The sequence below is a fragment of the Echinops telfairi genome, unplaced genomic scaffold (assembly GCF_000313985.2).
Source record: "Echinops telfairi isolate 266 unplaced genomic scaffold, ASM31398v2 ScPeMD7_53;HRSCAF=182, whole genome shotgun sequence".
Classification (NCBI taxonomy): Eukaryota; Metazoa; Chordata; class Mammalia; order Afrosoricida; family Tenrecidae; genus Echinops; species Echinops telfairi.
The window spans coordinates 18650288-18667121 of record NW_022103951.1 but is presented as its reverse complement, the minus strand read 5'-3'; the positions used below and the strand labels follow the sequence as shown (position 1 = coordinate 18667121).

The 16834-nt window shown below is 44.7% G+C and overlaps 1 protein-coding gene across 1 annotated transcript in view; it reads left to right on the top strand.

The window, feature by feature from the left end:
• WWC3 (WWC family member 3) overlaps window positions 1-16834 on the top strand; it is a 111826-nt gene that overhangs the window by 50957 nt on the left and 44035 nt on the right. Inside the window, exon 7 of the mRNA XM_004709981.2 lies at window positions 14713-14842. Within this exon, the coding sequence (XP_004710038.2) occupies window positions 14713-14842 (130 nt within the window). The remainder of the gene's footprint in view (window positions 1-14712; window positions 14843-16834) is intronic.

Below are 16834 nucleotides of genomic sequence, written 5' to 3'. Positions count from 1 at the left end.
CTAGAGGGCACAGTTTTCCTTGGCCTAGAGCCACTAGGCTAGTGGCCGATGCCACAGACAGCACAGATAATAGAACATTTTACGTCATCGCAGAAGGTTCTATAGACAGTGCTGGTCTATAGCTCTTCCTCCATTTTACATATTTACAATTAGAACTTTATCCCTACTAAGAGTTGGGGGTGAATATCTTACAATACATAAGTCATATACCTCTGCCAATGGAATGAACAGAAGAAGCCAGTGTTTTACAAATGGTGACATTGTTGATGCAAAAGAAACCATTTTAAGAAAGAGTGTGGCATGCCTTTTGATTGTAAGTCATTTTGTTTCAATTCAGAGCCTTATTTCCCTTTCTGAACTTGGACAATGCCTTACGCTTTTTGTACCTGTTGTTCTTGTCTGTAAATGGTGATAAAAACCAAAACCCAACCTTTTACTGTTGAGTTGGTTCCTACTCATAACAACCCTATAGGACAGAGTAGCGCTGCCCCATAGGCATGCCAAAGCTGCCATCTGTGTGGAAACAGCTTGCCACATGTTTCTCCCTTGGAGCTTCAGGTGGGTTGGAACCCACCAGCCTTTTGATTAGCAGCCGAGTACTTACCTGCCACACCGCTGGGGCTCTTGTACATGATGATGATTGGACTAAATGGAGCCCAGTGTCTAGCAATAATAAGCCTCCTATAGAAATGATGGGAATCATTGTCATGACTGCTACGCTACATGCCAGTAACAGAATTCTGTTCTTCTGCATCCTCTACTGCATCAGTATCACTATGTCAAGCGGACAGCAATGTTGTCCTTTCTAAGGAAGGATGAATGAAGTGAGCATCTGACCAGCATCGCCTAGGTCCTGTGGCTTTCTATCTTCTGAGGACACTCAAATACCTGTTAGGATGTTTCCACATGAGCCGTGGGAGTGTCATTCTGGATCCCTTCTGCTAACTGGCTGGATAAGAAAGGAAAGCCATTGCATTTAACTTGACAGTCATCACGAGTGACTAGTACTGACAAGTGAACTAGAGGCTTCCTTAGTTACTCATTTCATGTATCTCCACAGAATCAAACACTGCCCAGTCCTGCATCATCCACCCAGTCATTGCTGTGTTTGAGCCCATTGTTGGAGATACAGTGTCAGTCCTCTTTTTCACTGACCCTCTACTTTACCAGTCATGCTGTCCCTCACTAGGGCCTGGTTCCTCCTGATAGCATGTCCAAAGTCCGTGCGATGAAGTCTTGCCATTCTCGCATCTTAGGAGCCTTCTGGCTGTACTTCCTCCAACACAGATTTCTTTTCTCGTGGTAGTCCATGTGGCACATTCCATGTTCTTTACCAGCACTCTCATTCAAAGACAAGGGTCCTTCTTCATCCTTCCTGATTTAATGCCCACTTTTGTTTAGGGTCCACTAGTCCGGTTCACCCCATTGCCCTCCTTTGAGGACAGAGGTGGTATTGTCAAGTCAGCTTCAGACCGACTGCTCCAGAAAAGAAACTGCCGAGTGTTGAGATGACTCAGAAAGCCTCCTTCCCCTTGGAATGGCTAGGAAGGCATCCATCTCCTTTAGATGCAGTGATGTCGAGGAGGACGGGAGGGGTGGTTGCCTTGCTCCAGGGTAATGGAGCAGGAAGCAGGAGTCAGTGCAGGGCGAGCGTAAAGTTTACACTGGCAGCCAGAGCGGAGTGTGGGTTGTGTTCCTGGCAAGGTGAGGGGTTAGTACGCTTGGTCTTCTCTTGCTACTTTCGTTAGCAAACTCCCACGTTTGGGAGCAGTGACTGTGAACTGGCCGTGGCCAAGGGGAGTATCCTCCTGCCTGCCAGAGCTCCTGGGGCGGCCTCCCCTGAGAAGGGCATGGGGTACAGCCCTGGACCTGGCCTTGGTCCTGAAGGACCCACACCCAGCAGTGCGATCCTATCATGGCATGGAGGTTTTCCAGGCTGAGTGGCTGCCAGAGCCATTGGCGAATCCTGCACATTGCCTCGGCTCCATTGAGGGCTGCGTTTCTCTGCCTCGAATGGCGTGTTCTCTCTGCGAGTGGTGGTTCGTTTATTTTGCTACACAGCCTTACAGGAAGGAGAGCACTCATGGACATTTACACTATACTTAAAATTCTTGGTAAGCAGAAAACAACCTATGGGACTAACATTTTTCTGTGATCTGAGATAGGACTTTTACATTTGGATGTCACCACGTAAGGTTATATGTTCTCTTGGGATTTTTTAAAAACAATTTTGTAAGCATTGAAAATGTAATTTTCCCACCTTCCCCCTAAGCATAAAATCCCCATGAACAGCGGAGATCCTAGATGAGCTCTGGGACCCCCCACGAGCCTCTCTGATTTGATCATGCACCTCAATTTAAGGCCGAGGCCCTCAATTTTCCTCCAGAAACATTTCTGCTGTTGGTGCTTCCCAGAATATCCAGTGTATTCTTTCCCAGAGCCCCACACCGGGAGCTTGGCCGCTTGTAACATTTGAAACTCAACGTGTTTATCTTGGTGAGCTTTCCTGGCTAGCCTGGGATCCCTCATGCCGCCTAGGTCCAAGTGAGAAAAAAGAACCTTTTGTATTTTAAAAAAACCTATATATATTATGAATTTTTCGTAGAGGGGAGCTGGTTGTAGACACATACTCTGGGCTTTGATAGATGATACACGTGTGCTTATGTGTATGTGGCTAAACTTCACCTTTTTTATTGTGGTAAAGTATAATGAAAAAATTGCCCTTTTAATCTTAAAAAAATTGTATTCAACTGGTTTTCTTTTTCAACTATTAACACATGTATACGGTTCAGTGACATTAATTACATTCATCATCTTGTGCACCGGTCACTTCTAGCCATTTCTGAAAGTGTTCTGTCACCCAAGCAAACTCAACCCCCCCACCCCCACCCCCCATTTCCCTATCCCCAGGCCCGGGAGCTCCGCAGTCTGCTTTGGTCTCATTTTGCATTTGCCTATTCTAGATCTTTCACCAAAGTGAAATCATACAACATTTGCCCTTTTGTCTCGGACTTATTTTTCTCTCAAGCCAAACTTTCAGTGATGAGAATGGTCTAATAAACACCTCACAGACCCCTCACTGAGCTTCAGGGATTAAGAACATTTTACCCCGCCCACTTCCTGTGTTCCCGTTGCCTTATTTTGTAGCGAATCCCAGCGTCATACTTAATATAGAAATTTAGCTCCTAAAATTATGCAGTGCCTTAAAAAAACGTAAGGACAGTGCCCTTAGCACCCACAACAACCACCCAGTCTGTTGTGACTTCTGGATCAACTGTTCCCCAGAGCGGTTTTCATGGATGGGTTTTTCAGAAGTAGATCACCAGCACTTTCGGTAGCCATGCCTCTGGGCCAGCTCACACCTCCAGCTTTTTGGTGACAGGAACTCCAGCCTGCTAGCCTCATCTCCCCAGGGCATTTTCACACTTTCCAGGTTGGCTTGACTTGCGATTCAAATGCAGGTGCGTACATTGCATTTGGTCAATACGCTTTTCTCTGTCCCATTTTCAAAAACAAAACAAAACTTACTTTGTTGAGGAAACGGATTTGCTTCTTTTGTCGAATTTCCCAGGAGGCCTGGTGGCACCGTCCTTAAATGCCTGGCTGCAAACCCAGGCGGTCAGTGGTTGTAACATACCAACTGCTCCACAGGAGAAAGATGTCGTCATGTCTTAAAGATTCATCGTTTCCGAAACCCTGTGGGCAGTTCTGCTCTGTCCTATGGGGTTTCTGTCTTTCCGTTTCCCAACCTTTGCCAACAGAGCACATTAACAGGCTCTTGACCTTTTGACAGTCTTTACAGGGGAGAAACAGGATCTCAGGGTAGTTTTGATTTGTGTTTCTCTTGTGGCCCTTTATTAAAAAAATGTCCGGGTATGCTTGCCGTCAAGTCCTTTGCAGCAATGTGTCCCATAGAACCAAACACTGCCCGATCCCTGCACCTTCCTCACAATCATGCTGATGTTTGAGTTCACTGTTGCGGTCACGGTGCTAGTTCGTCTCACGGAGGGTTCTTCTCTTTCTCATGGATCCTTTACTCAGCTTGATGTGCTGTTCTCCAGGGGCTGGTCCCTCCTGAGAACATGTCCAAAGTACGCGAGGCAAAGTCTTGCCATCCTTGCTTCTGACGAAAGTTCTGGCTGTCCTTCTTTCTAACACACATTGGTTTGGTTTGCTGGTAGTCCAGGGTATAGATAATAGTCTTCAGCAGCACCTGAGTTCAAAGGCACCGGTTTGTCTTCAGTCTGCCTCTCTCATCATCCAGCTTTCACATGCAGAGGGGTGTTTGAGAAGACCACCTCTTGGATCAGGTGCACCTTAGCCTTCAGAATGACTTTTTTTTTAACACTTTAAAGAGATCTTTTGCAACTGAGTTGCCCAGTGCAACGTGCAGTTTCTTTCCTGATTGCTACTTCTCTATGCATTGATCGTAAATCCAGGTAAAACAAAATCCTTGACAACTTCAATTTTCTCTCCCTATATTGATGTTGCTTATTGGTCCTTTGTAAGAATTTTTTTTAAATGGTCTATGTTGTAATGCAAGCCATACTGAAGGATGCACATAGTCTGGGATCTCCAGTAAGTGCTTCTTCACTGTTGGCAAGCATGGCTGTGTCATGTGCATGTCATAGTATACACACGGGAGCTTCCCAGAGTTCATGGGAAAAATTCTGTTATCTTTTCATTTCATTTCTGTACAGACTTTCACAAGGCCCCATCATATATACACTTTATGAAGTATTGGATGAACTAATTTTTGAAAACACAATGAGAAGCAACACAATGGGTAATTAAAGTCTTCAGAAAAAAAAGGACTATTCTTTTCTAGTGAACGATCTACTGGGCTTTCCTGAACCAAAGCTTCACAAGCTTGTTTGGTAAAATTATTTGAATGTGACTTATTACTGGCAGTCAGAGGCAAAGGGGAAAGAAGCAGGACAATAATGTACATGTGTTTCTCAAATGAGTAATCCACTAGACACGCCAGTTGGGTATGAGGAGACTTGACTCTCTAGTTCCCATCTCAGGTTCTAGAGTTGTCCTGCAATCAAGCAGATCTTTCTCATCTTGCTGAACTCTTGAGTTTTCTAGGCTCACCTGCCACGGAAGCCATGCCCCATCATGTGTCTAGAATATCCCTGAGCACTGATGCAATGATAAAAGACAGTGGGCCAGCACCACCCTGATCACCTGTTTCATCTCATAAGTTGCCTGTGGTGTGATGTCTGCATACCTGTAGCCTGATACCGTCACAGTTTCTGCAAGATTGTCATTCTCACGTGGGGTGCTTTTAAACTGGATCCTCTGCATTGGCCCACCTGTGACATTCTCTCTCAGAAAAATCTAGAGCCCAACTGATTGCACTCCCGATCCCAACCTCATTTCCCCTTTGTTCACCTACCATCACCCCACTGGCCTCCTTGTTGTCTGGCCAGTGTACCAGGTACCTTCTTGCCTTTCTCATGGGGACTCATAGTTCCCATGCCTTGAGCATTCTTTTCCCCCAAATTCCTGCATGTCTGTTCTTTCCCTTCCCATAGGTTTCTGGACACATAACATCTTGCCAAGATTCTCGTGTAACTACCGTATGTTAAAAAGCCCTTTATCGTAGTGTGTCCCTGCTCCGTTTTCCTGAAAGCATCTACTGCCACCAGAACTAATAAGTTGTTAGTGATTAAAAGACTGTTTTAACAGCAGTTTTAGGGTTATAGAAAAAAAATGTGCAGACACTACAGTTTTCCTGTACATCTTCTCTTCCCACAGCGCACTGTATTCTTCTGTTCTTAATACCTGCACTCCAGAGGTACATTTGTTACGTTGATGAACTGATGTAATACATTATTATTAACCGGAGCCCATAGTTTACAGGAGTGGTCACTCAACGTTGTGCAGTTCTACGAATTTTGACAAACGCATAATGTCATGTTTCTCTAGTTACAGGGTAATGCAGGAGAGTTTCACTGTCCCCCAAATGCCCTGGGCTCCCCTTGTTCCTCTCTCTTTCTCTCTCTCTCGATATATATATCTCCTGTATCTTAGCCTCTCCTTAGGACCTCAAACATTCTGGACTTGGGGGATTACATACAGCAGCCAATGCTTCTGGCAATCCTGGCACAGAGCCCTTTGTGCTCATATCCTATGATCTTCTGGTTAAGGGCAGATGTGTCCATGGACAGAAATTGTGTCCAGGCTAGGTCTCTCTACATCCACCTCATAGCCATATTGATCAATGCACCTCATACATGGCCATAACCTGCCGGTTGGTGAAGGCTTAAGTGCTATTATGAAGCTGAATAGGTACTAGTAACATTTCCATATTAAGCAGACTGGGAAGAAAGGCCTGGTGCTGTACTTCCAAAAATCAGCCAGGGAAAGCCACATGGATCTTAATCGTCTGTCTGCAACCGATCCACAAGACTATGCAGGAGCAGACATCTTTTTGTGCCATTCCAAAAGGAGTTGTCATTGGGCAGGGCTGACTGGGCAACATCTAACAACACTTTTAGCTGTCCGCTAGCATTTCCTTCTCTTCTAAACTATGTCTTATATAGCATTTTGGCCTCCTGCTATTAGAAGTCCTATTATTTACTGCGGCAGAGCCCTGGTGGTGTCGTGGTTATACATTGGACTGCTAACCATAAAGTCAGTAGTTCCTGGGGAGAAAGACCGGATGTTGGACTCCCGTAAAGAGTTTAGTCTTGGAAAACCCTCAGGGTCAGTGCTACCGTTTCCTATAGGGTTGCTATGAGTCAGCATCCACTCTATTGCAGTGAATTTGGTTTGGTCCATTACTTATTACTGTTATTCAAATCACAGGAAGCTTGCTCAGCCTTTGTTCCAATAACCAGTTCCATTACCATGCCATACATTGTTAGCCATTAGATAAGCTGCTTTGCTTCCAGCCTCTTAATTGCTTGATTAGCTTCCTTATGGGAGTGGTATGAATGAGAATAAATCCATTTCTTTCCTTACCTAACCACAACTGCACACTTCTGAGCATTTGATCCTAGAATAAGGCATTATTAAAGATTGGACATCATGTTTTCTAGCTGAGGGGATTTAGTGGTTTCAGAAGAGAGTGGGATTGTTCTGAGTTAGAACATGCTTCAATGAACAGTGTCCCATTAACATAGCAAATCAAGTACAGCCCCTGAGAAAACGGTGGCCAGACTCAGATTAACGTAAAGCCTGTAGAAATGGGGGCAGAAACAGCAAGAACAGTGTTCTTGCTGTGGGACCTGCAGTTGCTAGAAACAGAAGCCCTGCAGGAAGTTCTCCAAGGTGTCAGAGCTGGTGATGTCCGCAGCAACAAAAGTTCACGTTCCTTGGGCCTCTAATCGGTGTTAGTCACGTGATAACAGTTTGGGGCCTGGTAGCCTGTTTCATCAAGACGCAGGCTTCAAAAGTTGTTCAGGTCTACTCTTCTTTTTCCAGTACAATTCTCTTGATATCTTAAATTGAACAACTACCGGGGAAACTTTATGGGAGGGAGAGGTCGGTGAGAAATGTCTCTAAAATGAAGATGAACCTTCTCTCTTGAACCCACTTCTTTCAAAGGCCAACCCTAAAGATCCACCAGTTTATTTTGCAGCCAAGCACGATGGGTTGTGTGGATGGTCTTCCGTTTTTCACACGCACGTGGGTCTGGAGGCCTTTGTGTTAAGCGTATTGCAAACCAAGCCATGAAGAAGGCTGAGTGTTGGCGTGAAGAAGCCTCAACGGTGAACTTCACTGTGTTCTTACTGGTTGTGCAGTCTTGAGCAAGTCACTTGACCTCCCTAAAGTGGAGTGGCAAAATCGAGAGGATTGGAAAGTAAAACTAGGTGTTTCTGCACACCAATTTCTCTCTCTCTCTCTCTCCACTACCTAATATTTTATCTCTTTATTAATACTGGTTGTTATTCTGATTGAGCAGTTCTCAATAATCTAGCATTTTTAGTTGAGATGTAAGAACAGTCTTAGGCCCTTAGTTAAATGAAAATAAGAACAAGGCCGTTTTTTTGTTTTATAACAGCCACACATGTTATGATTTTCTATATGACATTGAATACAGTGACATTTTAGAAAATACCAAGAAATCGAGCATACCATCTGAATTGGACGAAGGTTTACAGGGCTTTAAAAGAGAAATCTCAAGTAAGTGAATTTTACAGATGTGAAGGAAAAGAAGTTGCCTTTCCTTTGAAGTTTTTTCCCCCACAGATGAAAATGTATCACAATTGAGAAATGGAAGTGGTTTGAGTTATATGAAATGTATCTTGCACTTAGGAAAACATATGGCCCAAGCCTGCCTTGCCTCTGCAGGACTGTGAGAGATGGTGCACTCAGCGATGTGTGTATGTAGCAGGAAGAAGCTTTGCTCACATTGGGACTGGATGCAGATTCCCGAGTTGAGAGATGTGGCTTGGATCTCAGCTGTGTCAAATATTGGTTTATGATCTTGGGCTCTTGAGTCTGTCTGAGCCCTATTTTATTTTTTATAAATCTAAGACAATTCTATTTATCTCTATGGTGACTGAGAGGATTCAATGATATGAAAAAAGTAAAACATGTAGCAAGACTAAGGTGACCAGACGTCCCACTTTTGGCAGGACAGTCCTGATTTTTAACAATGTTTCCCCCTGTCCTGCGGCGTTTTAAAAAAGTCCTGAGTTGGGGGCGGGAGAAAAAAAAAAGTCCCGAGTTTTGGAAAGAATGCACGACAAGCTAGGTTATACGGTTTTCAGCTGCCATGTGGCTATTTCGCCAGGATATGAGTTTTATCAATGGTGTCCCGCTTTACCAATGTTAAAATCTGGTCACCTTAAGCAAGACCCACTCACCTGGTAGGTGCTTGATAGATTTAATAGTTCCTTATGGCATGTTAGATAAACTTAGAGCTTTGAAATAATTTTCTCTCATGGTTTTCACATGTAAATAAAGAGCTTTATTGACCCATAACAAGCATACAATCCTGTGGTTTGTGTATATTCACAGATACATGTAGCCATCACCACAGTAAATTTTAAATATTTCCATTACTTCAAAAAGAAGCCCCACTCCCTTCAGTTATCATTCCCTTAACCTTTTCCCCCAGTGCCCCAGGCAACTGCTTTTCTCCTTTCTGTCTAGATTTCCTTATTCTGGACATTTGTTAAGAATTGAGTCATACAAGATGTGGCCTTTTGTGACTGGCTACTGTCACGCAGCATAAAGTCCATCCATGCTCTAGCATAAATCAGCTTTCGTTCTTCATTCTTTTTTATAGCTGAATTATATTCCATCATATGGTTAGAGCAACACTGTTTGTCCATTCATCAGTGGATGGCCACGTGGGGTGTTTCTCCCTTTTGACAATTATGAATCATATTGCAGTAAACATCTATTTTCCACTTGTTGAACCACGGGCTCTTTTCCATGTTGTTCCTGGTGACAACTTGTATGGAACTGGAATCTGTAAGACGGAATAAAGGGAAGCTCCTTGTAGAATCTGTGGTGAGGGATTCTGAGCCCTTTTACTCCTCTTGCCTCCTCACCCCTGGACACTTCCATGACATGGGGAATATTCAAGTCCAGTCTTCTTATTTTTCTCAAGTGAAACGTAACCCGTCTCAGAGTCACATACTTTAGAGCTACGACTGGTGCCCAGCCCCCTTTGCCTTGTGGCCGGGTGTCTGTTCTGACTGAGTTGCAGGATCTGCTGATGGAGACTAGGTTCTAGGCGAATGCCGTTCCCCACCCTGTCAGAAACAGGCCTTGCTTTCCTCTGTGTGACAGCCATTCCCATCCTAGAACCCAGGGCCTTGAGAGGCTGCTGATTACTGCTTGGGATTCCCTGATGGCCACACTATCAGAAGTTACAGCTCCTAAAAGCTGCGAGTAAATCATAACGCTTATGCACAGGACCCAGCTGACATGGTCAGGGTCTCGAATGGCAGCCTTTAACAATGGGTGTGTGTCTATAACCCGTGTGGACATTCGATTAGCATTTATGTCCAGGCACTGGCGAAAATTGTCTGTAATGCTGTCGAGCGCCATTGCTCCTGGTGGATAATCACATAGTGCGATGATTTATTTGCTGTGGCTTTGATTTCGGAGGAGCAGGGCGATCCGATTAGCAGAGGTGCTAGAGAACAAGATGAGTTTTTCTGGCTTCAGACCTCCTGTCTGGAAATGGTCTAATGCTTTTTGACAGACTTCATCAGATTAGGTGTGTTGTGGTTCATGAAATTAAAAATACACATATCATAAAGTGCTTTCTTTATCAGCAGGCGAATCTAAGGGGAGGCTATTATGTACACGAGTCTAGCTTTTCCATGTGAGCAGAGTTGGGCCACTTTGTTGGTAGATTTAGTGCTGTGAGATGTACGGCCTCGTATTTCTGTCTGGTGTCAGAGACTCTTCATTCTGTGTTCTCTATGGAGCATCTAAAATGGAAAAACACATGGGCTTCCCTTGGTGTAGTCTGCCATGACATGTCTTGGCGTTGCTGGTATCCCTGTAAGATAAACAGCCCTCTGCAAGGGGCTCCCGCCTGTGTACCGCTGCACTCTCCAACTAGAGACCAAGGAGAGGCCTTGCATGTGTTGCTGGTGTTGCTTTGTCAGTGAACAATTGAGGGCAGACCTGGTTCGCAGTTGCAAGTCTTTCTCCTGTTGATTCATGGGCTATGCAGAGACGTACAGAGATACCCCGTAAGTTGACTTTCCTTGTTAGCTGCCCTTGAGTCAGCCCCAGACTCATGGCCCCCTCGTACACAATGAGACTGGGCTGTGGTGCTCCAGAGGGTTTTCCTTGGCTGATTTGAAGAAGCTGATCACCAAGCTGTTCTTCCTCGTCTGTCTTAGTCTGGAAGCTCTAATGAAACCTGTTCAGTATCATATTGTTGTTACTGTTGTCAAGTCTGTTCCAAACTCATAGCAACCCTGTGTACAACAGACCAAAACACTGCCCCGTCCGGTGCCATCCTCACAAGTATTGTTCTGTTGGAACCATTGTTGCAGCCACAGTTGTTAATCCATCTCATCAGGGGTCTTCAGCTTTTTCACTGTCCTTCTAGTTTACTAAGCATGAGGTCTTTTTTTTCCCCTAGGGACTGGTCTCTCCTCTCTTGAGAACACGTCCAAAGTACGTGAGACAAAGTCTCACTGTCTTCGCATCAATATCATAGGAGCACACAGATAAGCCTTCCTTGTCAGTTAAATTGTAACAGTTATATAGCATCCATCAGCTAATCAATCGTAGGAGATTAGGCTCCAGTCTAGTGTTTCTTAAACCTGGTTGATGAATGAGCAAATCTCTTAGTTCCACATTTGGGGAGGGACACAGGACAATGTATTCCTTTTAACTTCAAAGATAAGTTCTGGTGGGCAGCTGTGATTGGGAACGCCCTCCTAAGTCTCATGCCTTTTTAAAGTCACTAAGGCTCCTGAGCATTGAGACTTCTCCAGGTGACCCAGTGAATTTGCATCAGAGCTAAGACCCGACTTCTGGTTCTGTTCCTTTTCATTATGCCTGTTGGCCACCCATAACATTTCAGTGAAATACAGTGATTTTTGTCATGGGTCAGAAACGGAAAGACCTCGTGGGTATTGCAGTTGTCTTGTCGGCCTGTGTAAGGCGACAGCAAATGAGTGATAAAGCCAGTTCTTGTTGTGGAAGTAGGGCTGGCTTTAAGGGACAAGATAACATTTCACAAAATATATAAGCCCCAACCATAACCACTGGCATCAAGTTGATTCTGATTCATAGTGACCTCATAGGACAGATCAGAACAGCCCCTTTCCAAGGCTGCAGTCTTTACAGAAGCAGACTGCTACATCTTTCTCCCATAGAGCAGCTGGTAGATGCAAACCACCCCCCTCTTGCCTAGCCCACCGCATTAACCATGGTGCCACCAGGGCTCTCTTGGATGTGGTCGAAGGGTTGCTGCTACTGTCCGTGTTCTAGGTATGGCTCCCACTTTGTAAGAAGTACTGCCAGAGTGCTCTTTAGAGGCAAGGATGGCGAGACTTTGTCTTACGTACTCTGGACATGTTGTCAGGAGAGACCAGTCCCTGGAGAAGGACATCATATCATGTTAGGTAAAGTAGAGGGGCAACGAAGGAGAGGAAGGCCCTCAAGGAGATGGATTGAGACGGTAGCTGCAACAATGGGCTCAGGCACAGGAACCATTGTGAGGAGGGCGCAGGACCGGGTGGGGTTCTGTTCTGTTGTGCATGAGGTCACTATGGGTCAGAACTGACTGTATGGCACCTAACAACAGCAACAAGTGGCAGGACTGTGCTACAAAAATCAAAAACAAAGCAAAACCTGTTTGTCTTCCAAATCAGTACTTTTTGTTCAAATGTCCAAGTCAAGAATTCTGCTTTGTCAGAATAGATAAGGAATGGTACACTTGAAGCATTTCAGATGGTATCGAGACTTCCGGGCATTGCTGCTTGTACACTTGTGTCCAGTATCTCCCTGAAAGCACTCGGGACACTTTCCATAAATATTTGTATCTGATGAGCAACAGCTATGCTGTCGAACTATCGTGCCTTCATTCCCCAGGAGTGAATGGGTTCCCATGACTTGTTTTGTTTGCCCTTCTCCTATTCCAAGGGTGTCGAATGTTCAAATACCTCTCATGCCAAGTTTTATTGTGAGTTGTGATATATGCCGCAGGGAATTTGTTAATGATAATAAAGTATGGGAGTTGGTAAATCATTGACTTTTCTTGCCATGAGTGAGTAGATTCAACATAATAATCACCTAAAACATTACACGCCCGGCATCCTGCCCAGTGAGCCCTTCCCTTGCATTTCCTCATTAAGTCTTACCCACCCTGTGAGAGAAATATTTTTAGTACCCTCACTTACATATGAGGAAGCAGAGGTGTAAAGAGGTGGCGTGACTTGCCCAAAGCTCAATAGCTAGTGAATGATAGTCCTGGGATGTTTCCTGAGTCGAAAGTGGAGGACTTCGGGCTGATGGTTTTCAGGATCTTGGCGTCCTAGTTCTCGCGTGTTGCCATAGCAGAAAACCCACCAAACATGGGTGGCCTGGAAAATGAGATTTTTAAAAGGAGATTTAATCTCTTACAATGTAGGAAGCTAGAAGTTTAAATTCAGGGTACCAGATCTAGGTAAAAACATTCTCTCTTCACTCCAGGGGAAGGCCCTTGTCTCCTTTCAGCATTTGTAGGCTTGGCCAACCTTGGAGACCTCCATGCGTCTTGCATCTGTCTTCCCCCTGGGTTTTGGGGTTCTTAGGTGGAAGCCCTCAGTATAGAAGATATGCCTCACTCCTGCCCCCCCGCCCCCCACTTTTTTTCTTGATACCCTCTTCCTCTGCTTGCTTGTTGGATCCTTTTTATATTTCAAAAGATAATGGCTCAAGATACAAACAAATTCTGTAGCTTGTACCCTGCCTCATTACCATACTTACTGCCATGGAGTTCATTCTGACACACAGTGACCCTATAGGACAGAGGGTAAATGCCCCTTTGGGTTTCTAAGGCGAAACATCTTTATGGGAGCAGGAAGTTTCATCTCGCTCCCTCAGAGCAGCTGATGGACTCAAACTGCTCTAATCCTGCCTCATTCACATCCTAGAGGTTAGTGTTTATAGCACAAGAGAATTAGGTCATTAAAATAGAGGATAATTGCATCATACTAAGAATCATGGCTGAGTAATGCATGTCTCTTAAGCTTGAATAAATTCGATCTAGCCCCCCCCCCAAAAAAAAAAAAAAAGAATCATGGCCTACCCCTGGAGTCAGCAAACTTTGGAGAGGAAGGAGCCAATTCTGTCATTCACCACATCTTAAAAATTATTCAAGAGCCATAAATACAGTTTTACAAACAAATGAACTCACCATTATCTGTGAATACAAGCATCTAGCATTTTTCAATTTTACTTCAAGCTGCAGTTTGCCGACTCCTGTTGGCCAAATTGACACCTCGTTCAAGAACACACGATTCAATGTATAAATATGGGTGGGGGCATTTAGAACCAGAATCTTTGTTATGTAATGGGGATCTAGAACCTGGGACATACTTTATCCTATTTCTAGGACAAAGTTTCCCAACAATTATAGCCCTGTGGCTAAAGACTTAAAATGTGGCTTGTAAAAGGACAGGCTACGAAAGAGGCCAGGACCCAGTGTTGTTTTTTTCACACAGTATTCTGCCCCTGCCACCCAGAACAAACAAGGCTAGGGGCACACAAATGTTAGATGTATGCATGGATCAATGGTTGGTTGGGTAGACAGACAATTGGATGGATGCATAGATGGGTAGATGGGTGGAAGGCAGGAAGGATGGATGGAGGTACTGCTGTTTAGCGGTATACAATGACATGGATGCATGGGGAAGAAGGAAGAATGGCGATTGATGGCTGGATGGGGATAGACATGCCGACATGAATAGATATTTGAAGGTAAGGAGAGAACTGAGGTATGTAGGAGAGAGCAATGGATTAGAACACGAATGAAGTAAAAGAGATACAAAGAGAAGACAGAATTTTCCAACTTTTGCTAAAGATACCATTACCAAAAGTTCACAACTTTTTGCTATTTCCCATTCATTTTCTGTGCACCCAGATCTCCTTTGGATGTTTAATCTACTTTGGCAAGAGTGTTTTATGGGGATCTTTTTTCTCTACCAAAACTTTTCTCACCTTTCTATGGAACTTTTCAGGTTTGTTTAGATCGTTTGTGGAATGACTCATTTTCTTTTCTTTCTTAACCAGGATTGACCGTAAGATGTCAAGTGCTCACACCAATTATAAGCTAGACGAGGCACAAGCTATCATGAATGAACTCCGGACCATCAAAAAAGCCATTTGTACAGGGGAGAAGGAGAGGCGGGACCTGATGCAGGTGAGACGTGGGGTTGCAGCCCTTCCTCAGAGCCACTGTCTTGTTATCTGGCTGTGTCCTTTCTTCTGATCTCTCTCTCTATCTCTCTCTCTAGAGAGAGACTTTTTGTCTACACACACACACACACACACACACACACACACACATATTGAAGCCCTGATGATGCAAATGGCAAAGTGCTCAACTACTAACCGAAAGATCATTGGTTCCAACCCACCCCAAGGCTCCTCAGGGGAAAGACCTGGCAGTCTGCTTCCATAAAGATGACAGCTTAGAAACTCTAGGGGGCAGTTCTACTCTGTCACATGGTTATGCTATGAGTTCAAAACAACTCAGCTATACGGCGGACAACACAATATATGTATGCATGACAAAAAAACCACAAACCTTAGGACCATGGGGACTTTTTTCTCTCATAATTCTGAATGCCAGAAGCTCAAAGTCAGGGTGTCAGCAGGACTCTGCTGTCTTGAAAGGCTCTAGATAGAAGAATCCTTCTTGCCTTTTCTAGCTTCCGGTTGCTGCTGGCAAACCTGGTGTTTCTTGGCTTGTAGATGCATCCCTCCTGCCTCTGCCTCTGTTGTCACATGGTCTTCTCCCTGTCTCCATGTCTATATTTATTCTTCTTACAAGGACATCAGTCATTGGAGTTAGGTCCCACCCTCAATCCAGTATGGCCGCACCTTAACTTGTTGACTTCGTCAAAGACCCATTTGCCAAATAAAGTCACATTTGCTGGCACCAGAGTTTAGGATTTCAGGATATATTCTTAGGGGACACAGTTCAACTCAACAGCCAATGAGAATACCTTTCCATCGTTCAACAGTCAAAATGCTAGAACGTATGTTAGAAAGTCTTGCTATTGGCCCATTCTCCCACCAACAAACTACTACGAAGGATTGATTGATGTGTGCAGACACACAGAAGTAGGAACGCATATTCACCTCTCTCACACAGCTCGGGACCTTTCACACTGGTCTGTCCTCACTCACGTGACCTGTACACAAGGAGCTGCTTCATTCCTTTGAAATGACTGCTTAGCGTTCCACCCTGTGGCTGTTTGAAAGTGACCGTTGCTGGGAGCATTGAGCTTTTGCCATTTTGCCAGTGGGCGTCTGCTGGTCTATCTGCTGGATGTGGGAGTGCATTCAGGTGTTTCTGTGGCTTTTCATTTCTCTCAATAACCCAAGTGAACCCATGGTACCTGGAAGGCTATTGTCTAGATTCTCAAGAATGTGCAACATGCCAACTCTGACTCAAAGACCAAATGAGACAAGTGCACAAATAAGTACTGAGTCTGACAGCGTTTTCTGAAGTCAAGGCAGGGGGCTACTTGTGTCAGGTTCTCGGGTGCTTGCCAGAACTACAGAAATCTGTATTTGCCAACAGCCTTTTCTGGTCATGATAAGCAAAGGATGAATTAGTAGATTTCCTCAGAGCAATAGTGACAACAGGAAAAACAGCCATTTCTGAGACCTCAATTGGAGAGCCATTCTCCGCACAAGACAAGCCTAAGTTCTAGTGTGGACCATGGTGTTTCCTGGTGGAAAAGGTTTTTTCCCTTAGGCCAGTGGTCCTCAACCTTCCTCATGCTGCGACCCTTTCATACAGTTCTTCATGTTGTGGTGACCCCCCTAGCCATAAAATTATTTTTGTTGCTACTTCATAGCTGTCATTTTGCTACTGTTAAGAATTCGGCGACCCCTGTGAAAGGGTCATTCGACACCCCCCCCCCTGCCCTGTTTTCTGAGGCCACAATGTGCAGGACTGCGTAAGCCACCTTGTTGCAATGCTTGGGTGCCCCACCATGGAGGCAGGAGATAAGAGGTCTGGAAGAAGCTTCAGGGCCCCAGCATCTTCTTTGAAGTGTCTGCAGTTTAAGTCCTAGAAGCTCCACGGAGAGGTGTAGGCCATGTCCTCTTCCATTACAATGAAGTAAGCCCCCTGGTCTTTCTGATCCGAACTCATCACTGACTCATGGAGAGAGAGTCG